This window comes from Eulemur rufifrons, chromosome 8 (assembly GCF_041146395.1).
Source record: "Eulemur rufifrons isolate Redbay chromosome 8, OSU_ERuf_1, whole genome shotgun sequence".
NCBI classification, from domain to species: domain Eukaryota; kingdom Metazoa; phylum Chordata; class Mammalia; order Primates; family Lemuridae; genus Eulemur; species Eulemur rufifrons.
The window spans coordinates 19457724-19476654 of NC_090990.1; the positions used below are offsets into that span (position 1 = coordinate 19457724).

General features: G+C 51.2%; 1 protein-coding gene across 1 annotated transcript in view; it reads left to right on the forward strand.

Annotated features, from left to right (window-relative positions):
- Nucleotides 1-14312, forward strand: part of OPRD1 (opioid receptor delta 1) — a 31195-nt gene extending 16883 nt beyond the window's left edge. The window contains exons 2-3 of the mRNA XM_069477565.1: nt 10978-11327; nt 13771-14312. Coding sequence (XP_069333666.1) covers nt 10978-11327; nt 13771-14312 — 892 coding nt within the window. The remainder of the gene's footprint in view (nt 1-10977; nt 11328-13770) is intronic.
- Nucleotides 14313-18931: the final 4619 nt, after the last annotated feature.

Consider the following 18931-nt stretch of genomic DNA (forward strand, 5'->3'; position numbering starts at 1 on the left):
GGTGCCCTGGTTTGATCTCTTCAGTCTGTGGCTGGTTACTTTCAAGGGTCGGGGCACCTTGACACCTTCCTCCAGTAAAGCTGAGTCTCCTCTGCTCCTGGCCCTGTGCTGAGCGCTGGGATGGCGTGCAAGATGCCCTTGTCCAGTGTGGAAGACAGCCCCACTAACACTTACTCATTCCACACGTGTGTTTGGAGCACCTTCTCTGTGCTGGACCATGGGAGGTTCTAGGCTTATAGTGATGAGCAAGACAGGTGTGACCCCTGCCCTCGGGAGCTATATTTCAGTTGTCAAAAAGAGTATGTGAGGGGTACACAGAGTACTCTGGGTCCACAGGAGAGAGGCAAAAGCAGAAGTCAAGAGGAAGGCACTGGGATTTGGGGGAAGAGCTCTGGGTCTGAATCTCCACTCAGCATCTTTGGGACTCTGCAACTTTGGGCAAGTTGTTCCTTTTACTGCTCTCTATAAATTGGGACTAATGAATGCTGTATGCCCCATAGTGCTGCTGTGAGGATTAAATATTATAATATAAAATGTTTATCCCAGTGTCTGGCACATAGTAAGTGTCCTAAAAATATTTATTGTCAATTAAAAAACAAAACAAGTGGCTCATGCCTGTAGTGCCAGCACTTTGGGAGGCTGAGGCAGGAGGATTGCTTGAGCCCAGGAGTTTGAGGTTGCAGTGAGCTGTGTTTGTGCCTGTGAATAGCCACTGCATTCCAGCCTGGGCAACCCAGTGAGACTGTCTCTTAAACAAAACAAAAATGAAAAAAACCACAGGTGTAAAGAGTACACAAATCATGCCTGAGAAAGACTTGGCATAGTTATTGTCTATAAATACTGGCTGCCACCCCCTTGTGACCACAGGCGTACGTTTTGTTCTGAATTGACCTCTCCTCTTTGCCCACTGGGCCCCATAGTCGTGCATGTGACATTGTTCTGATGTTTATAAGTCTGTTCCTTCCTGACCCCACCTGGGCTGTGAGCAGATTGTCTCCAAATCCCTGAACCATAGCAGGGTTGAAGAATGTGTGGGAAAGAGATGAATGCTATGGTGCAGGCCCAGTTTGCTCCTGGCCTCCAGACTGGGCCCCTCCCCCTGACCCAGGTTTGACAGGTGCAGGTGGCAAGGAGGCCGGGGGGGGGGGGGGGGGAGTGGATATGGACCCAGGTGGTTACGAGCTTGGGCTCTGCAAACCAGGTAGATCTAAGTTTGAATCTTGTCACTGTCACTTCTTAGCTGTGTGTCTTTGGGTGAGCCCTCTAGCTTGGCTCATCTGCAGAATGAAGATAGTGTTAACACTCAAGATTGTAGCGAGGATGAAATGAAATCATGCGTTCACTGCTTTTGGCATAGTGCTTGGCACATAAGAGAAAAGACACTCAGAGAATATGGCTTAAAGAAAACAAACAACTCACCCGAAGCTGTCGAACCAGTCGTACTAATGGCTTGTACAAAGGAAGGAATGTACTGACCTTCCTCTGGGCACCGGGCATTAGGGTGTCAGCTCCTCTGATCAAGTGCTCTGGGTTTGTCTGGGGAGAAAATTCTTACTCGGCGCTGACGTGTCAGCCTGCACTAGGGTATTCAGCCGAGAAGCCCAGCTCTCCAGAGGCCCAGGAACGTGTGTGGATTGCATGTGCAAGTTACACACAATCCCCATCAAACTAAAAGAAAATTAACGGAGGTGGCGACAATCCTCTCGCAATGGAGCTTGTTTAACAGAAGGGTTTAGGGCTCTGAAACGAACATGCTCAGCTGCTCGGTGCTTGGTGTAGAGAGAGCTTCGCTGATGGAGCAAGTTCCCTGGCAGTTGCATAATTCAAGATGAGCTAACAGGGATTTGGACTTAGAGAAAAAGCAAAGGGCCTCCCAGAGGCATCTCAGAGTCAATAGACATGCAGCCAGAGCTTTACTGTCCTCACCCCCTGGGTTGGATCCAATGATTGGTGATTAAACTCTAAGAGAAAAAAGCAGAAAAATATCAGGAAGAACAAACCAAAAGGGCTGCCAGTTCCTGACCACATGCTGGCCTGTAAGCTGGACGTTTTCGTGTGTGTCGGCTCCTGAAAAGCATCACTGCACTGACATTACCAACGAGGCTCCAAAAAGAGAAGTGATTTGTTCAAAATCACTCAGCTGTGTGTGTTGAGGAGCCAAGAGCGGGATGGCTGTAAAGGATCCCCACACCCCGCTCTCAAGCTTAGAAAATAAACACGGTGACAGCTCTCTATTACCCACTTCTTTTCTTTATTATGGCAAAATATACACAACATAAAAAAATGCTGTTTTAACCATTTTGAAGGATGCAGTTCAGTGACATTGAGGACATTCACATTGGTGTGTGGCCATCACCACCATCCATGTCCAGGACTTATTTCATCTTCCCAAACCGAAACTCCCTACCCATTAAACGCTGACTTCCCATCCTCCCCAGCCCCAGCCCCCGGTAACCCCATGCTTTCTGCCTCTATGAATCTGACTACTCTAGGTACCTCATGTAAGTGGAATCATACAGTATTCGTCTTTTTACTTAGCACAATGTCCTCAAGGGTCATCCACGTTGTAGCATGTGTCAGAATTTCCCTTTTTTTTTTTTTTTTTTTTGAGATAGAGTCTCACTCTGTTGCCTGGGCTAGAGTGAGATGGCGTCAGCCTAGCTCACAGCAACCTCAAACTCCCGGGCTCAAGCCATCCTCCTGCCTCAGCCTCTTAAGTAGCTGAGACTACAGGTGCGCACCACCACATCTGGCTGATTTTTTCTATTTTTAGTAGAGATGGGGTCTCGCTCTTGCTCAGGCTGGTCCTGAGCTCAAGTGATACTCCCTCCTTGGCCTCCCAGAGTGCTAGGATTACAGGTGTTAACCACCATGCCCAGCCAGAATTTCCTTCTTGTTTAAGGCTGAATAATATTCCATTGTATGTCTAGACTACATTTTGCATACCCAGTCATCATTTGATGGATGCTTGGTTTGCTTCCACCTTTTGGCTATTATGAATAATGATGCCATGAACATGGGTGTACAGATATCTCTTTAAGACCCTGCTTTCAATTCTTTGGGCATCTATAATACCTAGAAGAGGAACTGCTGGATCATATAACACTTCTTTTTTTTTCTTTTTTGAGACAGCGTCTAGCTCTGTTGCCCAAGCTAGAGTGCAGTGGCATCACCATAGCTTGCTGCAACCTCAAACTCCTGGGCTAAAGCAATCCTCCTGCCTCAGATTACTGAGTAGCTCGGACTACAGGTGCATGCCATCATGCCGAGCTAATTTTTAAATTTTTCTGTAGAGACAGTGTCGTGTTATGTTACTCAGGCTGGTCTCGAATTCCTGGCCTCAAGTGATCCTCCCTCCTCAGCCTCCCAAAGTGCTAGGAGTGAGCCGTCACTCAGGCTTGTAGATGGCTGCCTTCTCACTGTGTCCTCAATTGTTGGGGGGCAGGGCAGGGGGGGGGGCGAAAGAGCAAGCTCTCTGGGGCCTGTTTATAAGCTACTAATCCCACCATGAGGGCCCCACCCTCACAATAACTAATCCTAGTTATCGCCCAGAGGCTGCATTGTGTTTATTCAGAGTTGGCATATCACACAGAAACTGTTTGCCATTCCTGCCCTAAAGACCCCTCAGGGGTGCCAGGACCAGGGCAGCCCTGGCACAAACAGACAAGGGTGCAGTCCAATGTAGGGGCCAGGTGCAAATGCTGGAGAACCAGGATCCTTGAGGGCCCATGGGAACCAAATGAGGCTCAAACTGCACATGCTATTGGGAGAAACAGTCTTTGTTGACACAGATACTAGAAGAATAACAAAGAAGAGGCCGAGTGCAGTGGCTGACACCTGTAATCCCAGCACTTTGGGAGGCCAAGGCAGGGGAATCACTTGAGGCCAGGAGTTCAAGACCAGCCTGAGCACCATAGTGAGACCCCTTCTCTACAAAAAATTTTAAAAAATTAGCACAGAGTGGTGGCAGGCACCTGTAGTCCCAGCTACTCAGGAGGCTGAGGTGGGAGGATTGCTTGAGCCCAGGAGTTGGAGGCTGCAGTGAGCTATGATTCTGCCATTGCACTCCAGCCTGGGTGAGAAAAAAAAAAAAAGGAAGAGAAAAACCAAGCATCGTGTTTGGGGTTGTCATATGTAAACCACAGAATAAAGCAAAACTAGTTATTCTTTTAAAAAAATAGCAGTAAGGGGAGCCCCAACACAATCACATTGGGGATTAGGACTTCCATGTATGAGTTTGGAGGGACACGATTTAGTCCATAGCACACCTCTTCAGAGAAGTCATTGTTGACCTCCCAGTCTAAGCCAGGGTCCCCTCACAGACCCCCCATCACTCCCACTGGGTAGTAGCCATCAGTATACCCTGTTCTTATCCTTCATGGCATGGCAGTAATAGCAGATAACTGTACAGTAATTAGCCTAGCAATTTGTTTAGTGTCTGCCTCCCTAAGGCCATAAATGTCAAGAGCCCAGACTGTCATCATTACTCCTATATCCCTTTCTCTGAGCCTGGCACGGATCAGTGTTCAGTTAACACCTGTTGGATGAGTGAAAAAACCTCAGTTTACATCAAGTTCACATTCTTGACTTTTTCACAGTGAGAGGTGGAGGAGAAAGGAAGGTAACAAGTATTGAGGGCCAGCGGAGCAAAGGGGTTACCAGGGGTCAGCTCTAAACTGCCTAAGTGCCAGCTCTCCTCCTATGACCATGTGTAAGTCACTTCTCCTCTTGTACCTCAGTTTATCTCCTCTAAGAGATGTGAACACATATTTGGATGATGAGAAGCAGTTGGAGGAGGAGTGACAACAGGGGTGAGGTGTGGGCCTGAGAACAGGGGCAAGAGAGTGATTGCGGAGGAAGCAATGAGACCTTAGGCACCCGCTCTTGTGCCCTGCCCCACCGGGTGCCTATCCCTCCACTCTGCAGGGAAGCAAAGTTTTTTTTTTTTCCCTAGAGAATTAACCTGCAGGAACTCTGGATTCAGGGCCAGCAGAAACAGAAAGGGTCAAAGTGAGATACCAAATGGAAAATGTGAGACCCCCAGACCCTTTCTCCAGCTCTGCCAACAGAATCTTGATGGCCACCAGTGTGCAACCAGGCAAGAGATGGGAGGATTCTTTTCTGAAGGCCCCAGAGAAGACACCTGCAGAAACTGATACTTAAACGTCCCCCAGTGTAACAGCCAGATCATCGCTCGGTTCCCCTATGGTGAGGCCCACCAGTGGACAGTGGCCCTACACTGATGCGTGCGCAGACACACACACACACACACACACACACGCGCGCACACACACACACACACACACACACGGCTACCAGTTAGTTATTCAGTGCTTCACTGAAGGATCAGCCTTTAGTCTTGTATCACCAGATATTCGAAGCAAGCCTCCAGGATAAAAGAGGGAGGTCAAAGCAGACAAATAAACAGCAATGTCTGAAGCAAGTAGAGGATGCGGAGAGCAGAAGAAAATACAAACCAAAAATTATTAGTATCCTCAAAGAGGTAAGAGAAGATATTGTAAGTAAGATGCTATACGTGCTATGTAAAAAAAGAATAATAAGAGAAGAAGAAAGGGCACCGGGAAAATAAAATGTGAGAGTCAAAATAAAAAAGTCAATAGAAGGGTTGAGAGGTAATGAAAAAGAACTTTCCCAGAGGGTGTAACAAAAAGACAATAGAAGAAAATTAGAGGATCAATCAAAGAGGCCCAGTATCTGACTAACGGATTTTCCAGGGATCCCAGAGAAAGCAGAGGGGAGGAAATTATCAAAGAAATGATGTGAGAACATTTTATACAGAAGGACATGAATCTTCAGCCTGAGAGGGCCCAATACAAATGAAAAAAAGCCACCCTAAATCACATCACAAAATGTTAGCCTACCAGGGATAAAGAGAAGATCCTGCAGGTTTTAGGGGTAGAGAGGACAGATTACAGATAAATCATTAGGAATCAGAACAGCTTCAGATAATTCAGGGGCAACTAGAAGCTAGAAGATGAAGGAATCAGGCCTTCAAAATTCTGATGGAAAATTACTCCCATCAGAAGTACATATACAGTCAAAGAGATCAGGAGAAAAGACAGAATAAAGACATTTTCAGGATGGGCATGATTGCTTCCACCTATAATCCCAGCACTTTGGGAAGCCAAGGTAGGAGGATCCTTTGAGGCCAGGAGTTCAAGACCAGCCTGGGCAACATAGCAAGACCCTATCTCTACAAAAAATTAAAAAAATTAGCTGGTGTGGTGGCACATGCTTGTAGTCCCAGCTACTCGGGAAGCTGAGATGGGGGGATTGCTTGAGTGCAGGAGTTTGAGGTTGCAGTGAGCTATGATGACGCCACTGCACTCCAGCCTGGGTGATGATGTGAGAGAGAGAGACAGAAAAGACGTTTTCAGACAGACAAAGGTGTAAAAATTTTATCTCCTACATAAAAGTCAGGAAGTGACTAGAGTATGTGCTCTACCAAAATGAAGGCATAAACCAAGATAGAGGGAGGTGTGCAAACCAGGAAACAGGTGCTCTCACAGAGGAGGCTAGGTACACAGCTGGTCTCGAAGGAGCCAGTCCCAGATAGAAAGGGGAGGAGGATCACTAGCTAGATCACTAGGAAAACAGAAGAACGAATAGATTATTTGGTTGCATGGAATAGGCATCTTACAGGTTTGCTGGCACGTTTGAGGAGACTTAGCTATATGTGCACAGAACTGAGCAAATGGAAAAAATAGGCAATTCTTATCTTCAGGAAACTAAAAAATCTGTACTAAAAATAAATGTAATTATAGCATGCTATTTGGCTCAGCAGCGGTAAATAGCTACAAGGTCATAAGAATGTAAACCCTGAGCTGGGCATGGTGGTGCACGCCTGTAGTCCCACCTACTTGGGAGGCTGAGGTAGGAGGATTGGTTGAGCCCAGGAGTTCCAGGCTATAGTGCACTATGATGCTCCTGTGAATAGCTACTGCACTCCAGCCTGGCCAACACAGCGAGACCCCATCTCTAAAACAAACAAACAAACAACTATATTGGGAGGATGGAGAGAGGAAGAGTTGGGTGATGTAGAGTTAATCCTCATCTACCATAATAGGGAGTTGTGGGGGACATTACTAGTGTCACTAATATCTGGGTCTCCCTGCTTTGGGGCACACAGAAGCCTGTATTTCTCAGCCCCTTGCAGCTGGGTGTGGCCACGTGACTACTTTTGGTCAGTCAGTTTCAGGAGGAAGTGACGTGTTGCTGCTGGACTAAAGCTTAGAATACCCCGAAGCTGTCTCTCCTCCCTCTGTGATGATCAAGGAGGCCTTGGGTTAAGAGAGCAAAGCCACAAGAGGGAAGCAGTCTGAAGCTGGGCACGGTGGCTCATGCCTGTAATCACAACACTTTGGGAGACTGAGGCGGGAGGATCACATGAGTCCAGGAGTTTGAGACCAGCCTGGAAAATATAGCAGGGCCCATCTCTACAAAAAAATTAAGAAATTAGTCAGGCATGGTGGTGCATGCCTATAGCTGTTTGATCCTGGGAGGATCACTTGAGCCTAGGACTTCAAAGTTACAGTGAGCTATGACTGCACTGCAGCCAAGGTGACAGAGCGAGACTCTGTCTTTAAAAAAACGAAACAACAACAACAAAAAGTGAAGCAGCCTAGAATTGTCCTAGGGAATATAGTTGCCCTGGGAACACTGAATGGACTTGGATTGTTTGTTACTGCGGCATAGCCTTGCTTAACCAAATGCATACTTCAACAAATACCATCTAAAATTGATAAATCAAGAAGTAGCCAAGTAAGCATATTCTTTAGAATTATGGAGATAGTCACCAGAATAGCTAAAAACATTAAAAGTGGTTGTAGGACAGACGTGTGCCTGAGGCAGGGTGGGTAGAGGGGCAGCTGTTCTCATTATGGTCCTATATGACTCTTCACACCATGTCATTGTAGTACCTTGGCAGAAATAAAATTTTCCAAAAATCTATAGACATATGTAGTCTGGAAGGATCCCCACCAAACTGTTGCAGGCGCTGTCTCTCAGGAGGGAGGGAGGGCGTGCTCCACAGAACATGTGAGGGGCTATAAATGTGGGGGGCACCATGGGAAGGGAGGCCACCCAGATGGAAGGCCAGTGTGACGAGTGTGGTTTCATCCCGATGGCAGTGGGGAGCTATGGAAGGGTTGTAAGTAGTAGAGTGTCCTGAGCAAGTCTGCCTTTTAGAGCGAGCCCCCTGACTTAAGTGAGTGATGAATTTGGGGGTGGGTGAGAGCTGACAAGGCCTAGACTAAGACATGCACACTACTGATGTCTGCTGAGACCATGCTGTTTTGCCAGTCACTATTGAAAGGCCTGGTGACACAGCAGGGAACTCAGTGGACCAAGTCCTCTGCCTTCAGGGAGCTTGCAGGGGCAAGAGAGCCAAATGGACAGAAAAGAATATAAATAGGAGTCAGGCAGGGTTTTGGGCCGTAACCAAAAATGCAGCAGCTGAAGGACATGGAGATACTTTGGCCAGGACGAGCACGGAGGGCCTCTCTGAGGAGGTGACTTTGGAATAGGGTCCTGCATGAAGCAAAGGAGCAAGCTGTGCAAAATCTGGGGGACAAAGGTTCCAAGCAGAGGGAACAGCAAGTCCAGAGGCCCTGAGGTGGGGAGGTGGGAGTGGGCTTGACATGTCCAAGGATCAGCAAAGAGGCCGGTATGTGGCAGGGGCACGTCACTCTAGGGGCAGGTGCTGGGAGCCGGCGTCCCAGAGGCGTCGGGGCCAGCTTGTGGAACATAGAACTTTGGGGAGTCACAGGGAGTTGAGAGCAGGAGAGTGGCATGATTTGTCTTGGGGCTGGAGGAGCGAGACTGAGGGGGCTGGCAGGACAGGGCGTGGCTGCCGGGGGGACAGAGGCCTGTGAGGAGGGGAGCTGTGGGCTCCGCCTGGCAGACAGTCATCGCCGGGCCACTCAGCCCACTTGGACCAGCAACAGTAGCTTCATCACCCACTTCCCAGCATCCCAGCCCCCTCTGGGAATGGAAGGATCCTTCACAAATCAAAATAGCAGGCGAAGAACAGCCTCTAATTGTTCTGCGTAAGAGCAGAGAAATTAGACGACTCAGCTGTGGGGTTGAGACCGCCTCCCACACAGCTGCGATCCCACACCGGCTGAAGACACACTTCCTGCGACTTGCAGTTCTGCTGTCTCCGAGCAAAACTTTTTGCTTCTCCAGCCCCAGAGCAAATGACAGCTATTTGGGAGGGAGTAGGACAGATGCTGGCCCTGGAGGACAATGAGTGATTTTTGTAAGCCAAAAAAAAATCAGCCACTTCCTAAAGGAACAGCCTTAGCTGATGCGAGTTTGTTTGGTCATGGAAACATTGAGTGGCCCCTTCCTAGGTGCCCGGGCCGAGCCTGGTACCAGGGGGTCTGAAGCAGTGGAGGCGCAGAGTGTGGAACTGCCCTGGGGGTAGAGGGGAGCGAGGGCACGGGGAGCCAGGGGGTTTCCGTTCTCGCCCCGGCTCTGCCACTGTCGCTGCATCACCTTGGATGGGGTCGTGCTGCCTCTCTTGGCTTCACCCTCCCTGTCTCTCCCCAGTGCGGGTTTTAGGCTACACAGTGATTCTCAAAGTCTGGAGTTCATTAGGATCACCCGGGGTAGGAGGTGCTTGTTACAATGAGGATTCCCAGGCCCCAGGTCCAGAGATTAAGATTTAGCAGATCTGAGATGGGGTCCAGGAGTCTGCATTTCTCACAGGCTCTGCCGGTAATTCTGAGGGCAGACCTTGGACCACACTTAATTAATAAAATCGCTTCCCCTCAATCGTCAGGGCTCTTCCTGCTCTGAAATTTGAGGAGTCACTCATGCAGCCCTTCTCTGGGTTTCACAGATCATTCCAGGGGCGTGAAAGAAGTGCCGTGCACCTCTGCCTCGGTGTGTCTGTGTGTTGTCTGTGATGACCGTGCTGCACGGGGACGGTGTGTTTCAGTGTGTGCGGTCTCCCCCAGGCCACCTGGCGCCAGCCCAGGCCCTGGTGCGGAAGGGGCTGTGGCTGTAAATGTTGCCCAAACAAGGGGCCGGCTGTAGTGTGGACAGCTGCAGCAGCATAGAGCATGGAGGATGCTGGGGGTGTCGAGTGCAGAGTGTGGCTGCAGCCATCTGGCTGTGACCCCAGGCTCCTGCGCTGGGTTGCATGTTTGGCTCTGGCACCTGCTTCCCTTCCCCTCACCCCTGTGGGTGGGGAGGGGGACGCACCGTGGCTTCTGCAGAGGGGTGAGTCCAGTTGCATGGAGATAGGGAGGTCTGGGTGGGGCCATAGGAAGGACTGGGAGCCCTCGTCTACCATGGAGGACACCCCAGAGGCCCAAGGTCCCAGCCAGTCTGCTAGGCAGTGTCCCTTCCTCAGAGTTGGCCAATCACATTCCCAGAAGGCCAGCTCAGTGGCAGAAGCTAGACTGGTCACTCTGGCCTAGCCCCCAGCTCTATTCTTCATGTATGAAGAATAATAACAGCTTTCACATCCTGAGTGCTTAGCATGCATCCGACTCAGGGCCATGTGCTATATTATCTCTTTAAATTGTCACAGTCATCCTGGGAAGTTGGTAGAAATACCACCCTTCTTTTTATAGTTACGGATGCTGAGGCTTAGAGAGTTCAAGTTACTAACCCAGAGTCACTCAGCTAGTAAATAGTAGAGACAGGATTAGAACTTAGATCCATTTTCCTCTAGAGCTCAATTTTATCTTTAATTATATTGCTTAGTGCTTCTCAGAAAGTAAGGATTTTTCATAGAATAACTTCTGCCAAACTCACCCACAGGCAGAGAAATCCCTTTGCATCTGTTGTGGAAAGGAGTGATGCTGCATCAGATTGTTTAGGGTTCGAGTCCCACCTCTGCCCCGCACCTTTTGTGTGACCTTGGGCAAGTCACTTTACTTCCTTGAGTCTCATGAAACTGAAATCTGTAAAGTGGGATCAATTATACATGCACTTCCTTCTAAGGTACACTAAGATGAAGACGGCCACCAACATCTACATCTTCAACCTGGCCTTGGCCGACGCACTGGCCACCAGCACGCTGCCCTTCCAGAGTGCCAAGTACTTGATGGAGACGTGGCCCTTTGGCGAACTGCTCTGCAAGGCCGTGCTCTCCATCGACTACTACAATATGTTCACCAGCATCTTCACACTCACCATGATGAGTGTCGACCGCTACATCGCCGTCTGCCACCCTGTCAAGGCCCTGGACTTCCGCACACCCGCCAAGGCCAAGCTGATCAACATCTGCATCTGGGTCCTGGCCTCGGGTGTTGGTGTGCCCATCATGGTCATGGCTGTGACCCGTCCCCGGGGTGAGTGAGCGAGCGGGCCGTGGCACAGGCCAGTGACCACAGGAGGCGGCACATGGGCCTCTGTGGGCTTGCCGGGCACTTACCAGGGTGTGTGTAGGTGGCTCACAAGTGGAGGTGTGGATTGCTGATCAATGAAATTGTGATGCTGGCCAGTGGGAGTGTGGAAGGTCAGCCAATGGGAATGTGAGTGGTTGACTATGTGAGGATGAGTGACTGGTCAGTGGTCCTATGGGTTGCTGGCCAAAGGAAATGTATGAATTTATGAATGGGATTATGGATGGCCAGTGCATGTGCATGCAGGCGGCAGCCAGGAATGTGTGGATGACTGACCTATAGGGAGGTGGATGGATGGCCAGGGGGTGAGAGCATCACTGGCCAGGGAGCAGTGGAGGCCACAGGATCTGCAGTCCCATCCCGAACTTCCTTTCACCCTAATTTGAAAACCATTGGCCCAGATGACCAAAGCAAGGCCCAGAGAATGGCCCACAGAGAATGACAGGTGTATTTCCTGAGAGTACAATGGCAATTATTATAGTAACTGCCTATATTAGGATAGCTGTTGTAATGCACAGTGTCCAAAGCTCAGGGGCTTAACGGCAGAAGTTTACCCCTCACTCATATCACAATCCAGTGTAAGAGGAGCACAGTCACTCAGGAACCCAGGTTCCTACTGATGGTTTCTGAATCTTCCGCTGCTAGCATGTGGCCGCAGATGAGTATGGAGAGGGAGTGGGGAGAAAGCACAACCACTTTAAGTGTTATGGCCCATCCCTTCCAAGTGATAGCTGGTCACGTGGCCCCACCATGATGGAAGGAAGTGGGAAAAGTAGTCTAGAAGGGTACCAAAGGCGCTAGTAACTAATCACCTTTCTGAGCCATATTATATCATGGGGTGTTGAGAAGGTTAAAAGGTTATATGTGTAAAATACTTAGAACAAGGCCTGACTCATTACCAAGGCCCAATAAATAGCAGCTGTTAAGTGATTAAGCCTGTGAGATAGACAAGGCAGGGACTCCTACCTCCGTTTGACTGTAGGAAAACAGAATCAGAGAGGTCAGATGGTTTACTTAGTGGTTTACTCACACAACCAGGCATTTGATGGGATTTGGCCTATAACCCCAGGTTCCTGCCCCCAAATCGTGCCCTCCTTGAGAAGAGGTTTGCAGAGGGTCAGTGCTGTGGGTGGGGAGGGGAACAGGCTTGATGGGAGGCTTCTTGGTCACCCTTGACTCTCACAAGGACAGAGCCCCAGTGCCCTTGTACAGCCTCTGAGCAGTTGGTCTTGACTCAGCAGCAGGGCCCCTTCTTCGCTGTCAGCTTGCAGTTTACGGGCCATTAACTGCAGCCCTGCTGGGGGCTGGACCAGATGGGCCTCCTCAGTCCACACTCTCACACACACAGACTCCTCCATCAGCACTTACTGGTTCTGTGTGCCACTTGCTGTGTGTCCTTAAACAAGTGCTGTTCCTCTCTGGGCCTGGTTCTGCCATCTGTACAATGAAGGCTTTGGACTCAGTCGTCCCTAGGGGTCCTGCCAGCCTGATGTCCTGTGGTCCCACTTTGTCTGTAGGTTCCCAGCCCTCTTCTCATAACTCTCAGGCTCAAGTCCACTGTCTGGCTCCTTAGTCCTGGCATTCCAAGAGATCTTGGGAGTCCCCTGGGCCAGCCCCAGGACTATATCAGAATCCCACAGCATCCCCTAAGGTGCTCATCCGGCCCAAGGCCACACTCCAGGAATGGGGACCTCATTCCATCCTGGGTGCCCTTCCTATCTCTGGGCACGCCTGGCTGTCAGGAGGTTCTTCCTGAAGTTGAGCTGAGATCTGTAGTTTTGTTAGAAGGCTGGTGCCAGCCTGGCCTCTGGACTGCCACATGCATGTGCCCCTCTTCCCAGTGAGTGCCCCAAGAGCTTGGACCCCACTGTGCTTTACATGCCTTGGCCCATTTAATCCTCACAACAATCCTATGAGATGTAGGTACTGTTAGGCCCACTGCTGAAGCTCAAAGCGGTTGAGTAATTTGCCTACACGGTCCTGCCCCTAACTCATGCTAAGTCAATCTTTCCAGTACTGTCCCCACTAGAGCTAGTTTGGAAATGGGTCGGGTTGTTTTCAGCTATCATAATGACTGGCATTTAGTGGGATGGGCTAAATTATTTCATTACTGCCACCCACGGACGGAGAGGCTTATAAAAGGGCCAGGAGAGAACATAGAAAGGCCTCCTGGATGAGAGCCAATCCTGCTGGGGTCTTTAAGGACGAGTAGGAGTTCGCCGACTACAGAAGCGCAGGAGGACATTCCAGGCAAAGGAATCACCTTGAGCAAAGGCCAGGAGGAGGTGGTGGGACCTGACCAAGCCCTAGAAGTGTAGGCGAACAGGCAGGGTCCCATCAGGTGCACAGGCCCTCACCCCGTCTGTCTTTCCTTGTTTCCCCGGCCCAGACGGGACGGTGGTGTGCATGCTCCAGTTCCCCAGCCCCAGCTGGTACTGGGACACGGTGACCAAGATCTGCGTGTTCCTCTTCGCTTTCGTGGTGCCCATCCTTGTCATCACCGTGTGCTACGGCCTCATGCTGCTGCGCCTGCGCAGCGTGCGCCTGCTGTCGGGCTCCAAGGAGAAGGACCGCAGCCTGCGGCGCATCACGCGCATGGTGCTCGTGGTGGTGGGCGCCTTCGTGGTGTGCTGGGCGCCCATCCACATCTTCGTCATCGTCTGGACGCTGGTGGACATCGACCGGCGCGACCCGCTCGTGGTGGCCGCGCTGCACCTGTGCATCGCGCTGGGCTACGCCAACAGCAGCCTCAACCCCGTGCTCTACGCCTTCCTCGACGAGAACTTCAAGCGCTGCTTCCGCCAGCTCTGCCGCAAGCCCTGCGGCCGCCCGGAGCCCGGCAGTTTCAGCCGCGCCCGCGAAGCCACGGCCCGCGAGCGGGTCACCGCCTGCACGCCATCCGATGGTCCGGGCGGTGGCCCCGACGCCTGACCCGGCCAGGCCTCCCCCGCCCCCACGTCCCCCTCCGAAGTGACCCCGCGGCCACACCGAGTCCTAACGCGAGGCGGAGGCCGCGATCTGGAATGGGGCAGTAGCGGGTCGGAGGCTTGGGACCAGCGGCAGGGCCTCTGTATTGAAGAGGGCCAGGCAGTGGAGTGGCAGACGGCAGATCGTTGGGGCCATGCCTCTGGGCTGGGTGCACTGTCGACGGCTCTAGGTTGGGTGGAGGAGCGAGGGACTCCAGAAGAGTGGAGTGACACAGGGACCTGTGACTGTCGAACTGGGCCCCCAAATAGGGACTCCGCAGTGGGGCGGGGCCTCAACCTTGGGACAGCTTCCAGTTCTCACCCGGTTGGGAGCAGGATCTGTCCTGAGACCTGAGGCTCCTGGGCCCAGGACCCAGGAGAGGCAGTGGTGGGGACGGTCGCTTGAGAACTGAGCTGCAAGGCTGGACCTCTGTGTAGTGGGGAGGGGCCTCTTCTGGGGTGAGACAGAAAGACAGGACAGTCTGGCATGGCTACAGCTCAAGGTTTGGTCGCAAGATAGGAGGCCCGCGTGCAGGGGAGGGGGCCTCAACTTGGGGTAGAGTCCCAGCCTCTTGAGTTCTAGCAGGGGGCGGGGCTCGCCAAGGTCTAGGTCCAACTTGATATCTTTAGAAATAAGAATATAAAAGAAACAGAGAGAGGCAGAGAGAGAAACAATATACCTTTTCTCTCTGACATTTATTTGCTTGGAACCTGCAGGGACGCTTCAGCAGGGAAGCAGTGGCCACAGCACTGCGTTCCAGTGGGGCTGTGGGGACAGGACGGCAAAGGGGCCAGTGGCTCCAGGATAGAGTAGTGGGACATGGCCTCGGTTGGAGTAGGGTCCGCAGCCTCAGTTCTAACAGGGGCCCAGAGGCTTGGGAAGGAGCCAGAAGGTCCCCGCGCTCCAAAAGCCACGCTTCGAGTGGGCCTTTGTGCCCAGGGGCAGTGATGGGTGGGCCGAGGCAGAGAGGCGGGCTCTGCTTTGAGGTCGCTCCTCAAGGTGGAGAGTGGATGCTCTTCACGGGTCCCCAGGGCCCTGGCTTCTCTGTCCAGGTACTAGAGGACAAAGGACCATGTACTTAGAGCCCCATGGATGGTAAGTGGCATCTGGAACTGGGTGGCGGGTATCAGAAGCATCCATGCGGACTTAGTGCTGGGTCTTGGGCCCCTGATAGGAACCTGGAAGAAATCCCCTCCTCCCAACGTGTGTCTGGTGCCAATGACTCCTAGGAACTGGAACTGCCCACGTGGGGACCGGACTTTGAAGGAACTGGGAGAAGAAGGCTTTCGTAACTGCAACACTAGTGTCAGCGTGTGCGCTCCTGTCCCTTTCCCCCCAGCCTTCCTGGGTCCCCCACCGGCTCCAGCCCAGCTGCCCCCTTCAAGCTGCTGAGGGCAGCATCCACCCGGAGTTGGGCTTAGAAGTTTTTCTTTCCATTTGTGTGGCATTTTATTCAGGCACTCCCAGATCTTTGCTTCCCCCAGTGTCAGAGCCTGTCCTGTTCCCTGTGCCTCCCCCAGGCGTCATCCCCCCAGCCCTCCCCTCCCTCACAGACGCCGCCTCAGAAATGCACCCCTGACTCCCTTCTGAAGCTGTGCGCTGACATCCTTGTAAAAACAAATTTAATTTTCTTCCCTTTTTGGGACAGATGGAAAGAAATTGACGTCTTTGTCTCAAACAAAAGGAAAAAGATAAAGAAACAATATACCTCTTTCCCTTTGACAGCCATCTCTTTGGAACAAAAGCTGGGAGGCTGTCACTCCAGCAGGGACTGAATAGCATTCAGGGGGTTGAGGGCTTAGACACCAAGATGGGCTTTGGGCACCTTCAGGGAAGGGATGCCCTCAGTGAGCAAAGGATAGCCCCCTTCTCAGGGTGAGGTCCCCGGAAGCCCCAGACCTGTTCTTCCTTCAGGAAATGGCTCCCCCGGGGCCTGGAAAGCTATGGGGCAGTTCCCAACACTCACATCCAGCCTGCTAAGCCACCGTGACCTGGGGTCCCAACCTTCCTAGATCACTCTCACCACCCATATGGACCACAGAGACCTCTGTGTCTGAGTTGGGGTGGGGTCAGCAAGTCAGGGACACTCCTGGACACTCCTGATCATCTGGGACTCCTCTTGCTAATGCTTTGGGGGTATGGCAGGGAAAGGGGACAATTTAGGAACCAGAGAAGACTCCTGAATGAGGTAATGTTAGAGCCAGGCTGTTTATTCTCCTCGCAGACTGTCCCCTTTGGCCCCTCCTAGGACAGACCTATTTCAAGGCTGCTTGAAGTCTGCTCACTGCCATCTCCTGGGGCCATAACTGATCTGGCTGCTTTTTACCACTTCTGGTGGATAAATTTGTCCTGGATACAGCAGGGGCTAGGTTCAGACCACGCGCGTTTAAGGTAAGGCAAACTCGGATTGGAATCTGCTCCATGCGAGACACCCGCTCTGGACACTGGGACTTGGGAATGAGTCAGACGTGGCCCTGCCCTCATGAGGCCCCAGCCAATGCTGGGAGACAAAGCACAAACACGGTTGCATCTCAGTGTGGTGAGTGTAGTGACAGAGCCCCAGGGAGGGTGTCACAGGGAAGTGCCTTTTCTAGCTTTTTACTAAAACCCATTTGTAGCAATTCCCTAAAAGGTGGAAAAGGATCAGGGGGCCTTAAAGCATGAATAGGAGTTGGCCACCAAGAAGAGGGTACAGTGTGTGCAAAAGCATGGGGATGTTTAAGTACTTGGCACACCCAAAAAGTTGGATGTGGCTGGAGTACTGGGCTTAACTGAGCTCTTCTGTGTGCCAGGCTCTGGGCCAAGGGCTTCATACACTTCACCCCGTCTGGTCCTCATGACAGCCCAGTGGGGGAAGTAGTATTATCCTCATTTTAGACGAGAGAGCTGAGGCTCAGAGAGGTCAAGCCACTTGCCTCTAGGTCACAAAGCCTGTTAGTATTGGCAGAACTCAGGTCAGTGGAATTCTAGGGTCCAAATTTCCAGTTACGTCCAGGCATCAAACCAAATGGAAAAATCGAAAGGAAAAGGGCAATTTTCTATGAACTTTTGTTCCTCCTGAAGCTCTCCAAATCTTCACATTTCAAAATGTACTACTCATGATGCATTTTAAAGCTCTAAATTGACAGTGTAATTCTAGATCATCACAGGGTTCTCAAAACTGCAGAGTAGGTCTGTTTCCCCCAAAATTTCCATTCCTCTCTCTATGGGGAGGTGGGGGGGGGGGGTTTGCCCCTGGTTTCAGAACTGTCCTACCATTTCATATCTCTTCTTGATACAATAGAAGTAGTGGTTAAGGCTGGAATCAGATCTTGGCTTTCCCTCTTTGAACCTGTTTCCTCATCTGCAGAGTGGACTTCCTTCGTGGTGTTTGTGAGGATTTAATGTATGTATAGGTATAGGGCCCAGCACATAAATCAACTCTAAGCACAGGACAAGTAGCAGTTACTACTTTAAAGTAGAGCTGGGCCTGGCGTGATGGCTCACACTTGTAATCCCAGCACTTTGGGAGGCCCAGGTGGGAGAATCGCTTGAGGCCAGGAGTTTGATATCAGCCTGAGCAACATAAGGAGACCTTGTCTGTACAAAAAATAGAAAAATCAGCTGGGCATAATGGCTCACAACTGTAATCCTAGCACTGTGGGTGGCCATGGTGGGAGGATTGCTTGAGCTCAGGAGTTCGAGACCAGCGTGAGCAAGAGCTAAAAATAGAAAAAAATTAGCTGGGTGTGGTGGTGTGCGCCTGTAGTCCCAGCTACTCAGGAGGCTGAGGCAGAAGGATCGCTTGAGCCTAGGAGTTTGAGGTTGCAGCAAGTTGTGGTGACTCCATTGCGCTCTAGGCTGGGCAACAGAGCAAGACCCTGTCTCAAAAAAAAAAAAAAAAAAAAGTGGAGCTGGAGTGCAAGGTCAGAGCTAGAGACCTACTGGGAAAAGTGGGTGACCTTTCATGGAGAGCAATGATGAGAGAGAAGAGACCTGGCTTGGGGGGCCGCTGCTTCCTGGGCTCAGGAGCCACTGTGGGGAGGGAGAAGCTGCCAGAGAAGAAGGAGGATGGGGAGAATGTGCTGCCATGGAAACTGGAGGAGGAGGGCGTTCCCAGGGGGAGGAAATGATGGATAATGTCAAGTGTCTTAAGAGGATGGGGGTAGGGAGGGCAGGAGGGTGATGGGAGTAAACCAGAGCCCTCGAGTTCAGTCTCCTACATGGCCCGGGCAGCCCCCAAACCTGGATTCAAATCTCAGCTCTGAAGCTACTGGCTGTGTGACCTAAGCAAGGGATTTGCCCTCTCTGAGCTTCTGTTTCCCCCTAAATCTAAGATGAGGGAATGGGTCAGTCTCTAATAATTGGAGTCCTGGTTTTGCTGGATTGTTGGCCATTTGCTAGAAGTGTGGTCTTAAGCACATCGCTTCACCTCCAAGAGCTCCCTCTGAAAGCTACAGATACCAGTGAGCAAAGTGCCTACCAAAGTGCCTGGCACATCCTAGGCCCTCAATACAGGGTTATCCTCTAATAATTACGCGGGTGCCAGAGGCAGCTGCTCTAAGGAGGTTTGCTTAGCTCTGAATGTGAAATGCTCCTCAAGG